Source organism: Sparus aurata, chromosome 11, assembly GCF_900880675.1.
Source record: "Sparus aurata chromosome 11, fSpaAur1.1, whole genome shotgun sequence".
Taxonomy (NCBI): domain Eukaryota; kingdom Metazoa; phylum Chordata; class Actinopteri; order Spariformes; family Sparidae; genus Sparus; species Sparus aurata.
In genome coordinates this window covers 12,946,327-12,967,381 of record NC_044197.1, presented here as the reverse complement: position 1 = coordinate 12,967,381, position 21,055 = coordinate 12,946,327, and the positions used below count along the sequence as shown (strand labels likewise).

The following is a 21,055-nucleotide window of genomic DNA, read 5'->3' as shown; positions in this document are numbered from 1 at the left end:
GGTTGATATTACACCTTAAAAAAGGTTAGCTGTGAACATTAAAATGACACACAATGACTTCACGTGATACCCTCACAGTACAGCAGGATGTAAAGACAATCGGCAGATTTTAAACTGCAGGGGGAGGCAAAGATAGTGAGAGAGAGACTTGCAATGTCACAGAAAGCCCACCTGAGGTCAGTGTTTCTCCACTGGACGCTTCAACCTGGCTGGAGATGTCGCCCCCCCCCCCCCTTAAAATATGTTTATTATTTATCAACCAGTGTCTTGCAGACTCAAGCAGGCGCAGTGCTGATTCCCTCTTTGCTTTAGCATCGTTGATAATCATCATGAAAATGCCTTTACCAGCTGACAAACTGCACAAAAGCGACGTGGGTCCGTGCTTTAAATCACATCCTAACAAAGGGAAACAGGACACTCAGGAGCAACGTCGGCGGCCCCTTTAAGACCGTTTCGGAATAATTAATGACGTCGCGCTGTAAACACGACTGACGCTCAGCTGCGTGGCCGAAGCATCCTCCAAGAGCCCAACACCTCTCCAGGTTCCCGTGTTTATCTCTCGACGGGACCGCTGCAAGGCACGAAAATAGCTGCGGTTCACCTCGACTCTCATATGTGGTCTCCAAAACCCGGACGACGACGGTGCTGCATCTCTACTACTAAGTGCCATGGCTAGAAAGACGGACATCCCCTCCTCTAACTATGGTGAGTCCGTTCGTCTTTGTTGTAAACGCCAAGAGATTTTTTTTTTTCTCCCTCCGTGCTGTGTAATGTTATGACAGTGGGGTATAACGGTATCTTCATCAGCCTCTGTGATGTTTGACCCCGTTGCTGTGATTTACAGGGACAGTAGCTAGCGTTAGCTCACATTGTCAGTTGCTAACTATGTACTAGACGCTGCCTAACGGTTGACACCACATACGCAGTAACGGTAGAATAACGTTTAAACGTTTGGACATGTTAGCTTAAAATAACGTCTTTTCCCGTGTGTGTCCCCTCCCCAATCTGCTTCATGAATTATGCGTATTCTCGGTTTACCAGGGTACCTCCAGTGATTTAACACGATAATTTCTGCCTTGTATTGTTTACCTGGTGTAAAAGTCACAACAATAAGTCTCAACACTTTCTTCCTCCACTTGTCGTCACTTCGTCTTTGTTGTCACGTTCAACGCAGTAGCTAACGTTAACTACCATGTAACGGAATGACAACACAACGGTGTCTTCGTTGGAGCCGCAGTTGACGACTACCATCGATTAATCTTAATCAACAAATCAATCATTTGGTGTAATTAACCTTACACTGTCAGAATGTACCGGGGGAAAATGCCCATCACTTTTTCCCAAAGCTCAAGGTGATGGCATCAGATGGCTCTGCTTTGTTCAAGCATCAGTCCAAATAGCTGGAGAATTTCCAGTTCAGGACAAAGAAAAGCAGAAAGCTAACGTGAATCGTCAACGATGAGAAACTGAAATTAGCTGGAAAATTAGAGATTTGAACGAATAGTTGATTTATGAAAGTAGTTACAGGTTGACATCCTTCAGGAACTGCAGCGGATTTCTGTTGTAAACGCATGTTTACATAGATATTACATAATCTGTTGTCGCCTTGCATTGTTTATATTTGGGAAAAATGAGCTCATGTTTAGGAGAACAATAAGTCTTATCGCCACTTTCCACCTCCTCTATCTCTTCTCGCCCACACCGAGGGATAATTACAACATTTTAACAACTGCAGTCCAGGTAGTGCAGTTAATAGAGAACATTTTTGATAACAAAGGATTTGTAGTCTCCGAGTGGCATTTTTGCTGCTCCCGGTGTATAGATATATTCAATCCACAGGCAGATTTGCTGTCCATTAGCCCGCCTTAGTAATCATGTTGTTTATCACAGCAATATAATCCTTTATCATCACCAGATGCCACACAGTGAGTGTCTCTCCCCTGAAACAAAGAGTCATTTACACTGCTGATTTTTAGCATGCTGGTGGCATTTCTTGGTTTGATGCCAGTCCTGCACATCTAAGAATATGATGTTTTTACATTCTGTAATCCTCAATGAAATCAAAGAAAAATTAGTATTTAGTGCTTCTTTCACAGTTGTATTCCTGTTTTGGGAAACTCCGTTGCCAGTGAAACCCAGGCTAATTAATCCAGCACACTGACAAAGGAACTAAATGGAGCATTTCTGAGTAAAGACATTTGCATTTTTTATTTTACAAGTTGTTTGGGCTCTATGTAACAATTTGTATCAATTTATATTAATCACTTTTGTTTCAACCATATATGAGTGGAATATAATTTGATGTGAAAAATAACCGTCGTCTTCTCTCTCAGTTGCCCATACAAGCCTGTGGACAATTTTTTAAAGTTGTTTAATGCTGCTGGACTGTGGATTTCTTTGTGAAGGACTGTGAAGAAACAATTTTCTGCAACAACCCAAGGGAGTTGACCTAATGCACGTTCTCGAGTGCCTCGTCTAAGTGCACCAGGAGCTAAAGTTACTATAGAGATGGAGTCCACTAACATAAACTAACTACCAGCTTCCATCACAACACAGAAGTTCCATATGGCCCGTTTTAATTCAAAATGCCATATTGAACAAAAGCCAGAGTAACATCATAAACATAAACATGTTATATCCAGAACTTCACATAATTATAAACTGTTTCATTATACACGAATGCCAGTGTCAGGGGAGTCATCTGCATCATTATCTGTTACAAATGTATCATATCATCCATTTCTGTTCATGTCATGAATGATAAATCCCCACAAGATGACTGTCAGGGAGAATTGATCTTCAGATCCTTGATCCTTATAGTATCTGTACAGTTTGAGAATGACGTGGGCGTTTTCAAGTCTGCTCCTTCTAACGGCCCTTGACGTGGAAAAGCTTCTGTGTGGTGCTGTTATTTCCCCACATGCTGACCCCATGTGTCCCACAGACCTCATGACTACAGCACTCTGCCAATCACGCCTGCAGCCTGTCAACTATAGTTGATTCTCACTGCTCTCCGCAGACATGCATCTCACCACTGGGGCCTTCAAACCCTATCACTCCCTGTTTGAAAGTTTGAGCTGGTACTTTACAGTGTGCCATGAACCTGATGTTCATAGAGATTATGTGTGTGTTGTATGTACACAGCTCCATGCCGATATAGAGTAAAACACAAAGCAGAGCCTATGTGTCATTATTATTAGTATATAGTATACTCACATTAGCTTCTATTGCTTCAACTCAAGTGATTCTCTCAAGAGAATAGTATACAGTATGATATAGGGAGACAGTTTAATTAAGGAACATAATTTTGCTCTAACAGTGTCCAACAACCTAGCTAGTGGAGCATGGGTTGGAGTTATGGTGACTCCCTGTGTGTAGGTCAGCTGCTTTATGTTAGTGGCTCCCTAGTGTTTTCGTTCCATCAGCTAGCTTGGCAAAAGAGCAATTGAGAATATTTTGGGCTCACAACTGAGCAGAGACCGACAAGACAAATGTTATATCAGCGTTCTCTTCCCCCGCAACTAATGTTACACACGGTATTTTGTTTAAATGCGGACTAAGTGTGGAGTGCATAGTAAAGAAAATAACATTCACTCTTGCTGGTAATGTACCCACCATTTCTGGATTTCTATTGTGCTTCTTTGTCTTATTTCAAAAGATGAATTGGATGAATCTGTCCAGTATATTATCCTCTATTCAGCTCATTGGATACATATTGTCCATAGCAGGACTGTGTGTGTTCCAATTTCAGTGCTGAAGAATTAAAGTATACATCTAGAAAGAAAAGGAGAGGTTTTTTTCAGACTTGCCACATTGCTTTGACACTTAATTGTCACCAAAGAAGAAACAGAAAAAACATAGACCAGTTTCTCCATGAACAGCAGACACAAGGCATGTTTTATGGAAGAAGTGCTACTTTTTTTCTCAACAGAAATCCCTCCCACTCTTTTGGGCTGCAACGAAAGATTATTTTCATTATAGATTAATCTGTTTATTTTATTCATGATCAATTCAATAATCAGTATAAAATGTCAAAATTGTGAAAAATGCTCATCACAGCTTCCAAGAGTGTCTTCATATTGCCTCTTTTGTTCAACCAACAGTCTAAAAACCAAAACACCGTTCATTTACTCTCATAAACACAAAAAAGGCAACAAAAAAAAATAATAATAATTTTCTTATGATTGACTAATTGATTAATTGACTTATTGTTGCAGCTCTGCTACCTTCTGGAAACAAATCAGTTCTGGGAAAAAACTAACTGAAGCAGAGAGAGATAGCTCAGGATGAGGGGGTGTCATGATGTCACTGCTTGTAAACATCAGATTGTCACTTAGCTCCATTATAAAGTTGTATTTGTATTTTTTTAATGAACAGACATTGCATGTTACCTCATAAAAAAACATCAATGTTTGAGAAAGCATAATTGATCCATGTCTTTGCAGCTGGTTGAACTACTCACCATCCTGCCATTCACATTCAGCAGTCCTCCGCTTGCTCTACATCCTACATTCAAGTGTACTCTTGTGGTTAGTATATTATATAACGTTGCTAACTATGTAGCAAGTGTTCAGTGGGCTTACACTGTACTGCTGAAATGTTCAGTCAGTCAGAAAAGCAGAAAAATGGCTCATAATCATTCACTGACAGGTTTGTAAGTAACAATTTAGATATGAGTTCCATTTACCGCAGAAAGTGTTGAGTCGGGCACACTGTTAATTAACAAATTTCTCGCATGGGCAGCTTCCCTAAACGCTGCATTTTTATACGGAGTCAATGCAGAGTCTTGACAGAAAGCTGAGAGCCTTAGTTTAGAATCAAATATTCACAGCTTCTTCCTGTGAAATTGCAGTCAGAGAAGGTTGTGCCTCAAATGGCCCATTTTGCACCCGAGACTAAGTGCTATTATGGGCTTTTTAAGTGTCACTGTCCTCTGCAAATACTCCGCTCAAATGAAGACCGATGCTCACGCCGTACTACTCCCACACATTTTATTAGTCTTTATGGAATTTTTGCTCATTATTTTTAACAAGGTTATGTTCTTTCCCTACTAATTTCATGTGTCTTCTCTCAAGAGATAGTTGTGTCAGTGGCTTGAGGTTTGAAGTATATTATTCACACTAATGATAGGGTGAGTCAGTAAATAATTCCAGAGATTCACTTGTGCACAGTGGCAAGCACTGGGTGGTTATTCGTTCGAGTCTGTAAAAATGGGACATTTAGCTGTGAAGGGGCTGACTAAGAGACAGCAAGGGGACTCTAAATTTCTAATTTGCACTACAAATATAGTCGGGGCTGGTTTGTGACTGGAAGGCTAAGTGACGTTGACAGTGATGTATGAAACACATCCCAAATATGCTCTGGAAAATGAGTGAGAGAAACGGCTACGTTCATGCTAGACACGTAGGTTTTGAGTCTTGGGTGCACAGTGAGACTTGAAATTACTTTTGATAGGTTTAATGAGCTAAGCGATGCAGATAGCTTTATTGAAACAAATTAATTATCACCCTAGGAACAAAACAAGCGTGGTGTTCCATTGTTGTACACATGCTTTTTTTATACAGGTGAGAGCCCTGTACCTTGAATGTTTGCTGAGATATGTCAGGGTTTTTGTGACTTTGACGCTGAATAGAGTTGGATGTGCTGATGTGGTGTGACTGCTGAAAGACAGAAGAAGAGGATTCCCTGCTGGAGAACACAGACGGAAAAAGACGTCACTGGCCTTGCTTTCAGTTTAGGCTATCTGATTTGTAAAACCAATGACATAGATTCAGTGAGTCACATTTACCACTATTTTTCTTGGAGCTCATCAGCAGATAATGATTAGGGCATCAGCTAATATTTCAGGTCTTCCGTTGTAGCCAGTTGATATCCGGACACAAGACAAATGACTTGTCTTTACATGAACATTTTTTAACAAGTCAATAAAAAGTTAAATGATTGTCAGACAATAGCCAGTGGACTACTAATCAACCATAAATGGATATCAGAATACTTGCAATTCCAAGATCTTGTCCCTTGCCCTCAGATTATGCCTTCATATGCAGATCTATTTACAAGATAACATGACTACATTAACATGTTCTCTGCATCTTGCCACCCAAGAATCAAGATCTGAAATCTGTGATAAACTGTTATATAATAAAAAGCCACATCATGGACAGTCAGTGAGAGACTGTCACTTCCACATGACCTTCAGCTGATAAATGACTTTTTGTCAGTGCTCACTGTTGTGGAATTTCGGCTCGCTTGACCAATCAGGATAGATGAAGAAGACTCAGAGACACCGATAACTTAAGTTGAAGTAGTTTATAGAACATGGCCACGGAGAAGCAATGTAACGGTACAACTGTATGCACAGTGTAATGCCAAATCAATTCCTCCTGAACCTCCCTAATGTTCAGGTTATATCGACAGCTCAGGAAGCACCCCTCCCATACACAGTTATCTGTTTAACAACTAGTAGGTGGAAAGTTACAGCAGAGCTGCTCACCTCTGACTTGGTGAGGAATAGAGTGCAAATGTGTAGAAGACAGTCAGTCTGCTACCAGAGATAGATCGAAAGCCATCGAAGGCTATGAGTTTACATAAAGAACAGTGTTGGTTTGTCAGAGATCTGTTTTGTAAGCATATCTATCGCTGCTTCGAAGTGCTAAGTTTGCAAAGACCGTGAGAGAAATAAACTCATAGATCAAAAGGTCACTGTGCCTTCATCCATACATTATCGGGCCTGGTCTCCTGACCTTATACGGGGCACATACAAAATCTTGTCCTTTGGGGGAGCCTTAGATTTTTTTCCCCCGCATTCACAGTAAAAAAAAAATGTTTTTTTCAAAAATACATTTCATCAAAAACAGGCTGTGATCTTGACCAAGTTCACTCTGATATGTGTAAATAGCAGTTTCATACATCCTACTATTAGGAATATGGGCCTAGTTGCATCCTGCCTGACATAAAGTATAAAACTTTTTATAAAACTTATTGAGTGAGATTAAGATTTCTGTGTTAACAACCACAACAAAAAATCCCCATCGTAATTATCCATTTAGTCAATTAGTGAGTCCTAAAAATACTGTTTTTCTAAAACATGCAGATAAGTCTGCCTTCGGGGTGAGATTATTTACAGTAAGACGTTTTCATTGCAAATTAACTGGTTTTGCCTCATTCTTTCTTGGGTTTGGCAGACACCAACCTCATTTCTAAACCATACCTAAAAGTAAGAGGAAGTTGCGTAGAAAAAATGTGGAATTAGTGGGTAAACGCTCGAGGATAATGTGGTGGTTTTTTGTGTGTATAACTGTGTGTCTTCACCTTGGGGTCAATAATTCATATTTGGATATCAAGATGTGGCCTGTCTTCTTATGTTTAAGTCTTTCTAAATCCAGGCCAAAGCCAGTTGAGCCTGTCACTGATCTATAGTAGCAATAGTGAGCCTCGTTTCACAGGAACTCAGGGCTGCTACTGACATGCCTTGAGGCTCCCACAGACGTAACCAAGGTCACAAAGCCCCAGCCACAATACTGCTACTTCTCCTCTCAGAGCAGCAGGCTAGCTGTCAGCCGCTGACACTCTCAGATGCTAACTCCCCTCTTGTGGGTCGAATCCCAACCCGGATCCCACTACTCTTGGCTTTTGAAGGGATGTCAGCTAGCAATGTGTCTTTGCTTCCCCTCTAAAATTCTGCACAATAAACACTGTTCATGCACTGATTGGAGTTAACCCAATGGGCTACCAAACCAGATTTGCCAAGATATGCCAAGTGTTCGGTCTTTGACCATCTGCTAATAGTTGAGAGGATCGCAAGGGACAATGTTAAGTAAATCTCAACCAGAGATCTGGGTGTTGTTGTCTTGTCTCAATAAGGATACAAGCACTTTAAAGGTTGTACTGTTCTCCAGAGAGGGAGGTTAAGAGCAAGGCAAAGAGGATGTTTTCAGATTCAGAAGGGCAGTATAAGAAATGCAGAGAGAAAGAGAGTTCTGGTGCTGCTACATGGAGAGTGTTTGCGTGCATTATCTCTCCACATTTTAATATCTTGAAGAAGGAGAGCCATCTGGAGCTTTTTAACCACTTTGATTCTATCAAAGATGGACTCCAAATCGTCCTTTTTTTATTTTCTGGAGAGTGTGGGAGACTTGTGTGATCATGATGCTGTTCCCAATTGTGAATGTGCGTGTTTTTCGTGTTTGTGCAAGAGGGTTAGTGGGATGTGAGAGTGTTGCCTGATTCCAGTGAAACCTTGCCAGAGAATTTCTGCCCCCCATGTCCCTCCCGATTCCTCTCAATTTGTGAGTGTTTTTCTCATTCATCTGTGAAACCTTGACAGTGAGTCTTTGCTCCACAGTCTCTGTGATGACCTCATCCCAGTCTCTTATCCTATCACATCTTCACTAGCCCTTTTATCTTTATAGCAGTAATCCACCGAAGCCGCTTTGTTACTAGAGTGCCATGCACCAATCGCCAATGTTGTAGGAGAAACCTGAGCACTGCTCATTTTTAAATACAGACTAGAGGAAAGCACAAAGCCCCAAAGCCATGTTACTGATGTTGCTTTCCTCTATGGATTGGCAAAAAAAAGCCAGTGCTTTCATCAAATATGAATGAACATACAGCACAGCATTCAGACTTACAGACAGTGCCTACCCTGCTGAGCAACATCATTATGCTGAATTTTTAACATACTATTTTCTTTTCCTTTTTTTTTGCTTACTTGAAGCTAGATCTGAGCCCAACATAGCTTTTTCATAAGTGCAGTCTCACAGTACTTCCCTCTCTCCAGGTCTTGGAAATGTTTATGAATCAGCAGTGTGAAAACAACAAAAAATGAGTCCTTTCCAAATGGCCCCTCTGACCCAACCCATGTAGAGCACCTGCGGTGTTCGAGCTGTTTGCCTGACCACGGTATGAAAGAGGCCTGTGTTGGACAGTGGAGCCTGGGGACACTGGTGCCTGTGTCTGCCCGGGTTGATGTGTCTGTGTACTGGATGTGTTTACAGAGACGGGCTGAGAAATGCTGAGGAGGGCGTTGTGGAAACTGGAAAGAGACAGTTAAGAAAGTTTTACTCTGGAGGGTGTGATGTCAGCACTCGACATCGTATGATTTATACTCCCACCAATTTTAGATTTGACACTTATGTGCTTCATCTAATTTCTTGACTTAAATTTTTCTGTATCTGCTATTAGCTGATGTAATTTAATTTGCTGGTTATGTTTGCTCACAAATCTCACAATTCTACAAGTCACACTATTATTTGCAGTATCATTTGCAACATTAAGTGAATACATCCGTATATACTGTATACCAGGGGTACTCAAATACAAATCTTAAAGGGCCACAAAGATTTTTTCCAATGACTCAAAGGTCCATGTATTGAGGTCGGTCAGGCCACATGCGATAAAACTGTAATATTCAAAACAAAATGTCCTTTTCATTCTAAACAACAAAATACGAACTAAAATAAAATGTAATTTCCATTTTAACATAAATCAAAATACATAGTTGAATATTTCCTCTTTTTGTTTGCCTTCAAACATTGTGTCCATCACTTCAGTCATGCATTATTTTATTTCATTGTGACATAGATGTGACAAGAATCCTGCTTGCAGCTTGATATGACGATTTCAGTGCATTTATTTGTGTTGTGCTTATCTCTGAATTTTGAGGAAATGTCTCTTCAAAATTCCTATGCTTCGTCTCATAATGCCGTTTCAAACTGGAAATCTTCATCACAGCTTCTCCTGGCATATTGTAACGCCCCTTGTGGACTGTGGCGCAATGACTCTTGGGTATTCTGTTGATGTTGGTGTAATTATGGTTCATGAATGTGTTTGTGAATAAGATGATATGTAAGATGATTGTGGGTTAATTCACGTCATTTGTTCTTTGATTAAATGATGTTGAGTTTTAACAAGGATGATACAAATTTTGGCACCGTGAGTGAAAGGGTGTTTGCCGGGATGAACTCCCCGTCCGTTACGCTACAGGTGATAATGTATGATGAGACTTGCTAAAACATGTTAATCAACGTAAGTGTGTGTCACTACTGCACTGTCAGATCCGGTTCTGTCCTGGTCGGAGGGAGAATGAATAGAAATTTTAAGTTCCTACTTCTGTGAGTTGCCGATTCTCTCTGTCCACTTTATTATAGCAATTCACTTGGAACACGCCATTTCAATCTCTTGCCACAGTCAAAATGTGAATATGCAACTGCTCCGAAAACGAAAGTGAAAGTTAAAAGTTGCGATCGCAGCGGTGAGTGACCCAGCTGTCTTTGTATCGTTGGCATAGAGACAAGTCCCGGTGTACACGTGCTGACCCAAACAAAACACATGATGAAGGAATAAAAGTTTGGGGGCCACAAACAGGAGGCCGGCGAGCCGGATGCGGCCTGGGGGCCGCCTATTGAGGACCGCTGCTGTATACATATTGTACTATACCAGAGCCGAAACAAAACTGGACTTTTAGGACCTTTATTGATATTAGGGGGTAACAAATCTAATATTGCTTTATTGTCCAAAACATTTTTTGTAATTGTTTTAATTATGAATATCTTATCAGTGACTAAATGAAAACATGGACACACTCATGGATGTAGATATACCGATATGTCGGTGTATATCTGTACTGTAAATATCAGAATTGCAACAATTGGTCAATTTCAGATGGCAAGAAAATTAGTATTTATTTTTAAAGTATATTATTACTAATTGTTAAACTGACTTCACTCATTTTAAAATTACAATATTTGATGGTTGCAGCTTCTTAAATGTTGGTGCAACCAAAGAAGCAATTTCACTTCACTTCAGCTCTTGCAAATTGTAATGAGCAGTTCTGACAATTTTTTGACATTCTGTGAAATATATATAAGAATATACAGTGTGTGTGTGTGTGTGTGTGTGTGTGTGTGTGTGTGTGTGTGTGTGTGTGTGTGTGTGTGTATGTGTGTGTATGCATGCGTGTATGCGTTTGTGTGTGCATATGTGTGTGTATCCACAGGAGATAGAGTAGGTGCACACTTTAGTCTACTCCCTAATAAGTCGATGAACTGCTTCCATGACTTTCACCTGAAGCTTTATCGCTTTAGGCTGAGTTGTCACATCTGGCTCTCTTCCAGCACAGGCACTATGAAGTTGATTCTCAGCAGTCAATCTCAGCACCTACTTCAGTATCTGTCTGACAGTAGGTACGGACTTTAAATTGAGGCATTGTCACAGTGCCTTATAATCTTTTTTCATAGCTCAAATCAAACCTCTATTGGTGGAAGTAATTTTAACACATCGTTTTTATGTGTGTCGCAGACATAATGTGATGTTAAGTCCTCACCACTGTAAATTGATCCATAGATCTTGTTGCTATGGCAGACTAGCTGCAAATGGATTTGGGGTGCAAAGATTGCTGCCAAAGCCTTTGTCTGATCCTGATGTGTAATTCCTCACCCAGTCCAGCCTCATTGCCTCAGAGACTTTGATTACCACTATGATTGTTATGTTTTGAGTAAATCTTTCTGTCACAGCAGGACACGTTGGCGTTATCCAACAGTATGTCAATATAGGAGATGAGCAGTTAGTGAAGCTAACAGTGACTAGCTGTCCCAGTGTAGCATGCCTGCCAGGCTTTTTCCGAATGTTGTTGACTACAGACCCTCATTCAGCTTGACTACAGCAGCAGCACACATCCAGTCCACCAGTCTCATCTCCTGCACTGGCAGACTGCAGTGCAGTCTAAACAGCCGTCATCTAATGCAGAGTCTGCTGGTGTCCACTAGGCATCACTGATGATGTTCACCACTCTCTTTTAACCCTTCATTGAAATCAGTTTTTTTGGAGAGAGTAAAAGTATAACCGCCTGATGGAAGTACTCAAGTCTGATGTAGTGAGTTGTTACAGCAGCCAAAGCTAAATTTAGCTGAGCTGAATAAGCACATGCCCTGTCACCTGGATATTATTCTGTTAGAATGAAGGGTTTTTGTAATCCTCCAGAATATTTGCTTTATACTATAATGAATAATGTTTTTTGTTACTTGAGAGTACGCTCGTGTTATACTTTTTTTTTTTTACCTTCCCTCTGTCATAGTGTATTGACAGTTTTGTATTCTGGGTTTTGAGCAACATAACAACTGCCCTTGTTTTTTGTCAGCTGGCAGGGGACCTTGCTGCCGGCTGGTCCTCTTGCTGGATTTACTGGCAGGCTCCGCAACTCCAAACAGTAGACTGATCAAGGAACCACTGACATGACTCTGAAAAAAAACTCTGCTCCCTGACACTCACTGCACCACAATCTGTCCTCTCACCACTGGCTCTCCTTGATCTCAGTGTGATTCAGCTTGCACTCACCATATGGACTGGCCTGCTTTTATTACAATTACTCCTGCACTGTGGACCTGTGCGTGTTGTGAATATATTCATAACCTAGGAAGATCAATGAAAGGATTCTAAATAAATTCTGTTTGCATTGGACCCAGTACAGAAGCTAGTTTTGTATCTTGCTCATCCCCAGCAGATCTACCTCTAATTAGCTCAGATGTGAGTTAAAGTGATGTAGCCTGCTGGTCATGTGTGTGTAGCAACAACCACTGAGAGAAAAGCCATTGGAACCAACTTATGGCACAACACAATAGTAGTTGACTCTGTCAGTAGATTGTGCACAGTTGTTACTTTAAAAGGCATAAATTAAAATCTAAGTGGTATGAAGCTGTTGTCAGTGTGAAGCATGATGTCTAAGACAAATAAATGTCAAAAGTCTGATTTTAAACTTCTGTTTTAACATCAGGGACATCCCTATTCTTTAACATTGTCGACCCTTTATTTAGAATATGAAGTGGCATCCTCTCACATTAAATGCCAGTGCTCTGCATATGCTGCAGTGAGCACCTGGTCTGGTGACACTGTGTCCTTGGCTGAAGAATTCACACGCTTAACCCAGAACATCTCCCATTTTTAGACTTTAAAACACAACACAAGTGAGGGACTCTCAGTGACAGCCAAACAGATGGCAGTAAAATGGTTTAAACACTAAGGACAAAAGATAAAGGGACATTGAACCTCTCATATGAAATATCTTAAAAGAAAGGTTAGTGGCTCACGCTTCAATGACAAATAGCTGAAATGGTTCACATCTTCAGAGCATGTCTGACTGTCTTCATGATTCTTTTTCATGCGTTCATGACATCAGCTCTTGTATTTTGCTTTTTGTATTGTATTCCACTTTTGACACATGCAGCTCCTCATCCGCAATGCTTCAATTTAACTTTCTAAGAATTAACAAAATACGAGTGTAACAATGCCAACTCACTTAGATTAAAATACACTACACATTGTAATGTAGTGTACATTCAAGTACACTGTATTTTTGTGCTGCAGACTGTGCAGCTTGAGGACACCTGGGTTGTTGGTGAGGCAAAAAACTGTTTTTTTTTTGCTCGATCATTTTTCCTGTCATTATTTTACTGTTGACCTAGAGATTTTACATCTCTATCCTTCTACTGCTGCTGTGGTAGTAGAATCCCATTGGAGAAAGGGAGGCATGAATATTGTATATGCTTCACAGATAGGTATGTTTGCTACATCCTGGCTTTTTAATACCATATCTTCATACAGAAATATTGGCTATAGAAATCATTTTCGCTACAGCCCGAAGAAATTCTGCCATGGCGAAACAGTTGTCAGTTGCAGTAAGTCACTCGCTCAGGGATGTTTGTGATTAGCAGCTGCCAGGGTTAACTGTGCTGAATCTGTTATGTTTTTAGGCAAAGAAGGGAGTTTTTTTGGTTTGTTTTATACATATTTGTGTTGTATTACATGGTTTATTATAGTGCAGTTGTTGTTGGAGTTGTGGAGAGCCATGATAGAATAATGTTCCCAAGCTAGGATATATGTGTACACAAATAAACAGAGTAACATTTGATGTCATTTAGCTGTGATATATTGTACCTACTGAGTACTCCTAATCCCCATTCACACTGCCATTTAGATGCGGGGATCCTGTGCCAATTCCCCCACCTCCATCTCAGTGTGAATCTCTCAGAAATTTCGCTCCAGCGCTGATACGCCTCTGGAGGTAGTATCAGGGGTGTATTACTGGGTACCGAACCGATAAGCCAGCTTCGAGTATCGATCGTACAGTCTGATAACTGCACAGGTCTTTCACTCAACTAAATACAGAGAAATAACTTTCTTTGGCAACTTATATGAAGAAAAAATACAGCAGATATACGTGGAGAAGCATCTGTCCTACCGCCTGTCCTCCTGTCTGTCCTCCCGCCCGTCCTACCAACTCTTCCTCACATTTCTGCCCGAAAAACAGCGTCTGTCACTGGCAAAAAACTTTAACTCACCGTTGTTTGGGTGGAAAAAAAATCACCGCGATGGTCAGCCCTCCAGACCGAGACTTCAGTTAACTTTCCCCTCAGAAAACAGCCTCCGTCCCAACAAGTGGGAGAGTCAGACAGCTTCCAGTTTACTGATGGCGATTATGTAATTATGTAATTTAGAGCGAAAAACGTAACTTCGTCACTTTCCAGGATGTTTGGTGGGTCAGGATCTCAATCACTACACATTATAACAGCATCCATATGATTATAAACTATCCGTGGGTTTAGATTGACAGGGGGGACACCGGGGAAACACCTCGAAAATACACCGACGTCATCATCATGACTTGTACCGTCAAGCCTCTTAAGGAGCCACGGTGCTGGCTTTCTGTGTGAATTACACAGCGGTTCGTCTTTAAGGCAGAGATGCTTCGCTCTGTGTGAATCACTATCGGCGGAGAATTTACGAACTGCCGCTGCGGCGTTGATGCGTCTTCTCCTGTGTAAAAGGGGCTCTGCACTCACCCTCCCTTTGAGTGTGTAGCAGAACCTAATGTGGCCTAAATAGTTCCCCTTAAATTCTACACACCTTTAAGGAGAACTGGATGCCACAATAAAGAATGGCAATTTATGAATTTCTATGGAAGTTGCTGACTGGGTGCATATGCCGCAAAAAAGCCTCCGCAAGCTTCCATGTTTCTGGGACATAATCATTGGCCAGCTTAGAGTATGCATGCCTGACATCTTTTTGGCTCCCTACACATGAATAGGGCAAAATATTGTACTCATACAGCTCTCATAGACTTTCTAAATGTAATTGTTCTGAAGGGAGGAAATTCTGATAATTTTCTGAAATTCATCTCAGGTATTTTTTGACACTCACACACAACTGTGTTCACCATTTTGCAGCCGCTAAACATAGAACTGTGTTAGTGAGTTTATTCACTGTTGTCTTCACAACGCAGTGAGCTTCTCTCCAGAGATCAAAAATGCAGTTGTGGAGTTGTTCCAGAATAAACTACACTGGCTGTGTTTGTTGTAATGAGAGATTATATCACCCAGTGCTCCAGTATGGCTTTGTTATGTGTTTTTGGATGATTTTGGAGCTCTATGGGATAAATGCGTAAGCTCAGTCCAGTACAGCCAATACTTCAGAGTTGCTTATTTTGGCCTTATCATTGGAATTGCTTATAAACAAATAAAACTGTTTTGTGTGTTAAATTCACGACTTTTATTTTTAGATTTATCGTACATTCAGAACAGGCCCACCAGATTTGTATGTATATAGTAGAGTGTACTAATTCCTCACACTTTTAGAAGCGAGGCTGGCTTGTACTGACAGGATCAGTTTAGGGAATGGGCAGATGGGAGGCAGGCCCACTCATGCTGCCCCTAAGACTCCCCCGGCTGCTAGGAGATATTACGCTCCATGTGTGATGATTAATAGGTCCTCAGGAACCCGTCATACTTTGTTTCAAATGGGGTAGAGACTTATTGGGCACCAAAGAAGCAGCCAGTGATGAATGCAAAGCCTGGGCTCCCTCACACCTACATGTGCATGCAGTCAGAGTTAGGCCCCTCAGGTGAATAATGGTGCCAGCAACTGTGGTTCAGTTTGTACTCTACTGGGTTAAAATGGGGAATCCTCACTGTGACCCAGATAAGCTGTTTGTTTAAGAGTTGTTAAAATGATTTATTATATTTCTGTCTTAGCCCCATTGTTTTGGCTTTTACTGCTTTGGCTCAGTATGATCATCTCTCTTCATCCCAGGATCCCTAAAGGAGACCAGCACTGTGAAATGGCCTAGTTAGTTTGTCCTGGTCAGTTGAATAGCACATGCTATTAGTATAGTATAGTAGGGTGTTAGTGTTATGAAATGTTCCTTGTTACCATTTAAATATTTTATTCTCTGTGTCTCATTTATTTTATTTGTTTGCTCTCAATTACACCCCCTCAAAGCACCCTTTTATCATATTTTGTCGGGGAACCATATTTTACAACATACAGGTTTGCTGTTATGTCTTCTCCCTTCTGCATATGCACTCTGTCAGTAAATTTGATTCTTGTTCTATCTGACTAGCCCTCTTGTCAACTAATCTCAAAATACTGTGCTTGTCTTGCAGGTGAGCCGCGCAAGTTTGACCCAAACTTCAGAGGGCCTGTCCATAACAGGTACTCAAAACACTTAACACTTCCACATTTGCTTTATAGTGAATGCATATAAACATATAGCATTGTATGGAGAAATTAAAAGTGTGTCTACATGCAGTTCACATTTAGTCACTGCCTTACAAAGATGTTTACACACATAAGATAAGATAATAAAACAAAATCCATTCACCTGCACTGTATGAGAGTGGAGGCAGAACTTTCCAAAACAGATGTCCTTAAACATCAATAAATTCTCAACTCTATGTATATTTACATGTAAATAACACAAGGATAACATTTTATTTTTACATGTGTATTGATTTTGCCCATTGTATAATCTTTTTGGCACCCATCACTGTCCGGGGCGCTGATAGATTGATCATTTGTCATGCTACGTTAATAAAGATCGAGGCCGAGTGCTGGCAGCTCTCTCCACTCTACCACACGGATCAATGCCCATAAGTCAAGCTGGTGGCTGGAGTTAGACCAATGACACACACTATTAACCAGACAGATACACCCAAAACAGATGTAGTCCACACATCACCTGAGCTATCGCAGGGAGATGGTGAACTATCTCGTATTTTTCAACCGGCAGCACAGTAGCACTTCTCCAAATGGACTGCAGTCAGCTATATGCCTCATGAGGGATACAATTCTGAAAAACATCACAGTAAGATTAAAAAACCCTGATGTAAGAAAGAAAAGAAATGGTGGTGATAATGGTGCTTCACAGGTTAGATCATATACATTAAGAAAAATAGAAGTATGAACTTCAGGTTGAGGATTTTACCTCCAAAACTCAATTTATGTGATGTGGGATAAAATAAAGTCTGCTTTTTAAGACAACGCACAGAAAAGCAGAATCTTTGCAGTGGAGCAAAACCTCTCGAGGGTCTCACCACAGGCTTTTCTTGATGATTTAGTCATTTTCTGCAGTAATGTAGGCTCTTATCTCTTTTATGTTCAATGTCAGACTGGCAGGCTGCTGTGAAGGCATGTTTCAGTCCTCCCGTGTCTCTTTATCCCACCCTCTCCAGCCCATTTCACTGCTACAGCTGGTTGAAGGCACCAAGGATACTTTGATGTGTCTGTGGCTCAGAGGCTTTTCTTAATGAGAACTGGGAGAGAACCGACTCTGTGGTCGTCTTGTTTTCATGCTAGCTCAATGACTAAATGAAGTTACCTTTTCTGTGGTTATTGAGCAGTCTTCTAAAGGCCAGACAGAAGCGGACACCGCATGGTGTTAATTCAGACTAAATATGATATACAGATATAATCTGTGTCAAATATAAGCCACAACTCTAAAATCGTATAGTCAGTTAATAATGCCTTTTATATTGTCCTGTGACTGTGTGTGTGGTTCATTATAAATCTCAGTAAAGTAAATCTCATACAGCTATTATACACAACACTGGCGTAAATGTCTATCAAAATAGTATGTAATAAAAACAAATATGCCTAGAGTCTTTAACAAGTTTTGGTGTTATTAGTGAGAGCACTGTTTCTGACACACCTTGGGACTTAAAAATGCATTGAGGAGCAGTCAATGACCTCTGACATCTTCAGTGTTTTGAACAGCAAAGGTGATGGGTGCCAACAGGGATTTCATGGTGGATTCAGTGTACCTTGTAAATGCAGAAATCTATACACAAATGGGCAATGAAGTTGTTCAAAGCGGCAAACTGTCTTTTTTTTTTCCCTATTGTTCTTAGGAAACAATAGGAGGCCCACATCTGTCATTCATAACTTTGTTGTTCTTTCTACATTGGCAAATTTTAAAAATTATTTTTAAACAATCTTGTGAAATTGTTCTAAGCGAAATCAACCATATCATTGAACAACAGATCCAACCATCTAAAGGTAAAACAGTGTTTGGCATCTGTGTCAGCAGTGTATCTACTAAAGAAGAAAGACATAGGGAATGTTTATGTGTATATATATATTTTATGCACACTTAAAAAATATTTTAGTTGTCGCAAAGAATATGATCATCACAATCGTGAACTGCATACTGTGCAGGCCTTAAATGTGCACATAAAAACAATTTTAACTTAAAACAGGTGCCCTCAGTCACCACAGCATGTGTGACAATTTACCTAAAGGAAATTTGCGTTCAAGCAGCGTACTTGAACTAATGTCCCTCTTTGCTCTCTTGACCATGATATATACCCCTTTTGTGTGCAAATCTGATCCTCCAAATATTACTTCCTGTTAAATGTCTGTGACAAAGCAGGGACAGGCTGCAGATTCACACCACAATGGAACCCATGCTACTCTGTGGCATTGCTGCCATCTGTGTCACCTTGGCTCCTGCTGAAAATCAGCCTTGCAAATATAACACTGACACAAAAGTTTCTTATTGCACTGACAGAGCTTCTAGTGCTGATTTCTTTTGTTTGTTTCTTTCAAAGCAGCACTGCCTACCAGTACAGTACACAAGCAGGGGGATGCTTTGCTCCCTGTGAAAGTATGTGTAAGTGACATCTGAGGAGATCTGAAGTTTGGGAGTGAGGCCAGGTTGGGGTCCGATTAGATTTGCGGTTTGACTAAATTTTTGGATCTGATCTGGGCCATGTGGCCTTCTTTCCTGAGATAAGACAACAAAGCAGAATTGTTTTCACTCTCCTCACTTTGTCAGCTTCTCTTCACCACTCGCCAATGCTTCAAAGGTGACTTTGTACTGCAGGAGCACTGTGGTGCTGTGTTTGCACTTTGTCTTAATAATGCAGTCGTGTCTATATGAGGCAGTTGAGGGAAACAAGACAGATCTACAGTAACAGTCACATTACGTTGGAGGAGAGGCAAGGTCGTCTTCAGACTCCCACCCCTCACACTCCCCCCTTTTAATCACCTGTGATGTGTGGCTGAGTGATGGCTAACTTATCTACCAGCTGAAGGTAGGGGAGGGATTCGAAGACGAGTAATGCAACCATTGCCATGGAAACCCCAACAGCCCCTCCATTTATTCTTCTTTGAATGAAATGAAATGGTGCTCCCTTGTCTCCCTTTGTTAATAATATGCACAATATCAGCATCGCCTTTGGAGGTAGTGCGGCAGTTTTTCTTTGTGCTCCTCATATTCAATCTCGGTTTGAAACTGCTTTCACCAGGCAGAGCTGTGCCCACTTTAACTCTGTTTGACGCTCTATTATCTCCAGAAAATAATTGCTGTGCTTTCCGAAAAATAGCTTACACCTTGATATGTGTCACAAGTCTCTAAGCCTTATTTCTCATGGCAGTCAGCTGCTCCTCTGTCATCCACTGTCATCTGTTGAAGGTTTCATCTTATGTTGGGATGTTGCCTGAAGATAGAGAGCAGATGGCGTGTGGGTCATATTATAATAATCAGCTCAAAATGTGCTGCACAGGTTATGAGTGGAGATTTCACATTTTTAACTTTGCAGGTATCTAAAGTCTTTACCTAATTCGGGAAGGAGTGGTGATAATGTAGTCATCGTATTCCCAAATAAGACACAAGGAGTAGTAGCAGTTCTGTTGGGGAGGAAAAAGATTTGCAATCCTCGATATTGCTAAGTTGAGCAAACCAATCTACCAGAGAAGCCTGTTAACATAGATTTATAATGCAGTTATTGATGCAGTATCATTAAAAAAAAAAAAAAAAGCAGCTCTTAATCGCAGCTGCACTTTCCAGAATAATTTGCAGTGCAATCTTAAATTACAATAAATTACACGGCTGACCCTAAATCTAAGGGTTATACGGCGAATATAGTCTAATTAGTCATGTTTGTTTCTTGTTTGCATCTTAATGTAAATGCATTAATGTCTATTTAAGCTGTTCTTTATATAGGTTGATCCTCGGCTGATATCCTTTGTGTGCATCAGTGCTCTAGTCTCTCTTGACTGTCTTCTGGGGGATTATTGTGGCGCCTGTATAGAACCATGTAACCATACCGCATACAAAATAAGGACAATCTATTCCTTAAACTACTACAGAGAAAACACTGTCACATCTCTGAGCTCAGGCCTTCTTTTGATGTTGGCCTTGCTCCTCGGGCTTATAGAGGAGAACAGTTGAAAGCTGGAGGAGATGAGGTTCTAAAGTCAATTTGTATAGTGTGTGTTGTAGGGTGAGGCTACATATGCCCCTTGTATTGAACTGCTGAGCACAGTGGATGGCACTTGGCTTTATTTAAGGCTGGGCTCAGTGCTCATCGTCTGAATAGTTTTGAAAGAAGGGGCTGGACTGAAAGCTTCTCTCGGCATGGAAAGAAGGAGAAGAAAGCTTGTTCTAGGAGGCCGACAGTGAGACGGTGAAGAAAGTCTCAGAGAGAGGGAGAGAGAGAGACTCTGCTTTAAACTAGCAGCAGAGGCAGTCTTCAAATAGCTGCTTCTGTGCCTGTGGGACAGTTAACTCAAGAGGGAGGGGGGATTCAGGGCCTCATTAGAAAGTCAGTAGAGCTCCCCTTCAGTTTCTCTTAAAACACAGTATACAGATGACACCTTGTCATGCCTGGTAGCAAGCACTGCACCCAGATATAGAGCTCACACTCACCTGCCCTGCAGCAGCAATGTCATGATTACCAACAAGAAATGGTTAACCACACAAAACACGTTTCTTTTGTCCTCAAGA

The 21,055-nt window shown here is 40.9% G+C and overlaps 2 protein-coding genes across 5 annotated transcripts in view; both read left to right on the top strand.

The window, feature by feature from the left end:
• The window catches only part of erich3 (glutamate-rich 3), a 75,656-nt gene that overhangs the window by 6,168 nt on the left and 48,433 nt on the right, over positions 1-21,055 (top strand). The gene's annotated exons all lie outside the window — the stretch shown is intronic.
• Positions 334-21,055, top strand: part of slc44a5b (solute carrier family 44 member 5b) — a 36,327-nt gene continuing 15,605 nt past the window's right edge. Inside the window, exons 1-2 of one of the 4 annotated variants that reach the window (XM_030432734.1) lie at positions 334-705; positions 16,434-16,482. In XM_030432734.1, the coding sequence (XP_030288594.1) occupies positions 669-705; positions 16,434-16,482 (86 nt within the window). In that variant the 5' untranslated portion in view covers positions 334-668. The remainder of the gene's footprint in view (positions 706-16,433; positions 16,483-21,055) is intronic. The other 3 variants (XM_030432736.1, XM_030432735.1, XM_030432737.1) reach the window with 3 other exon arrangements.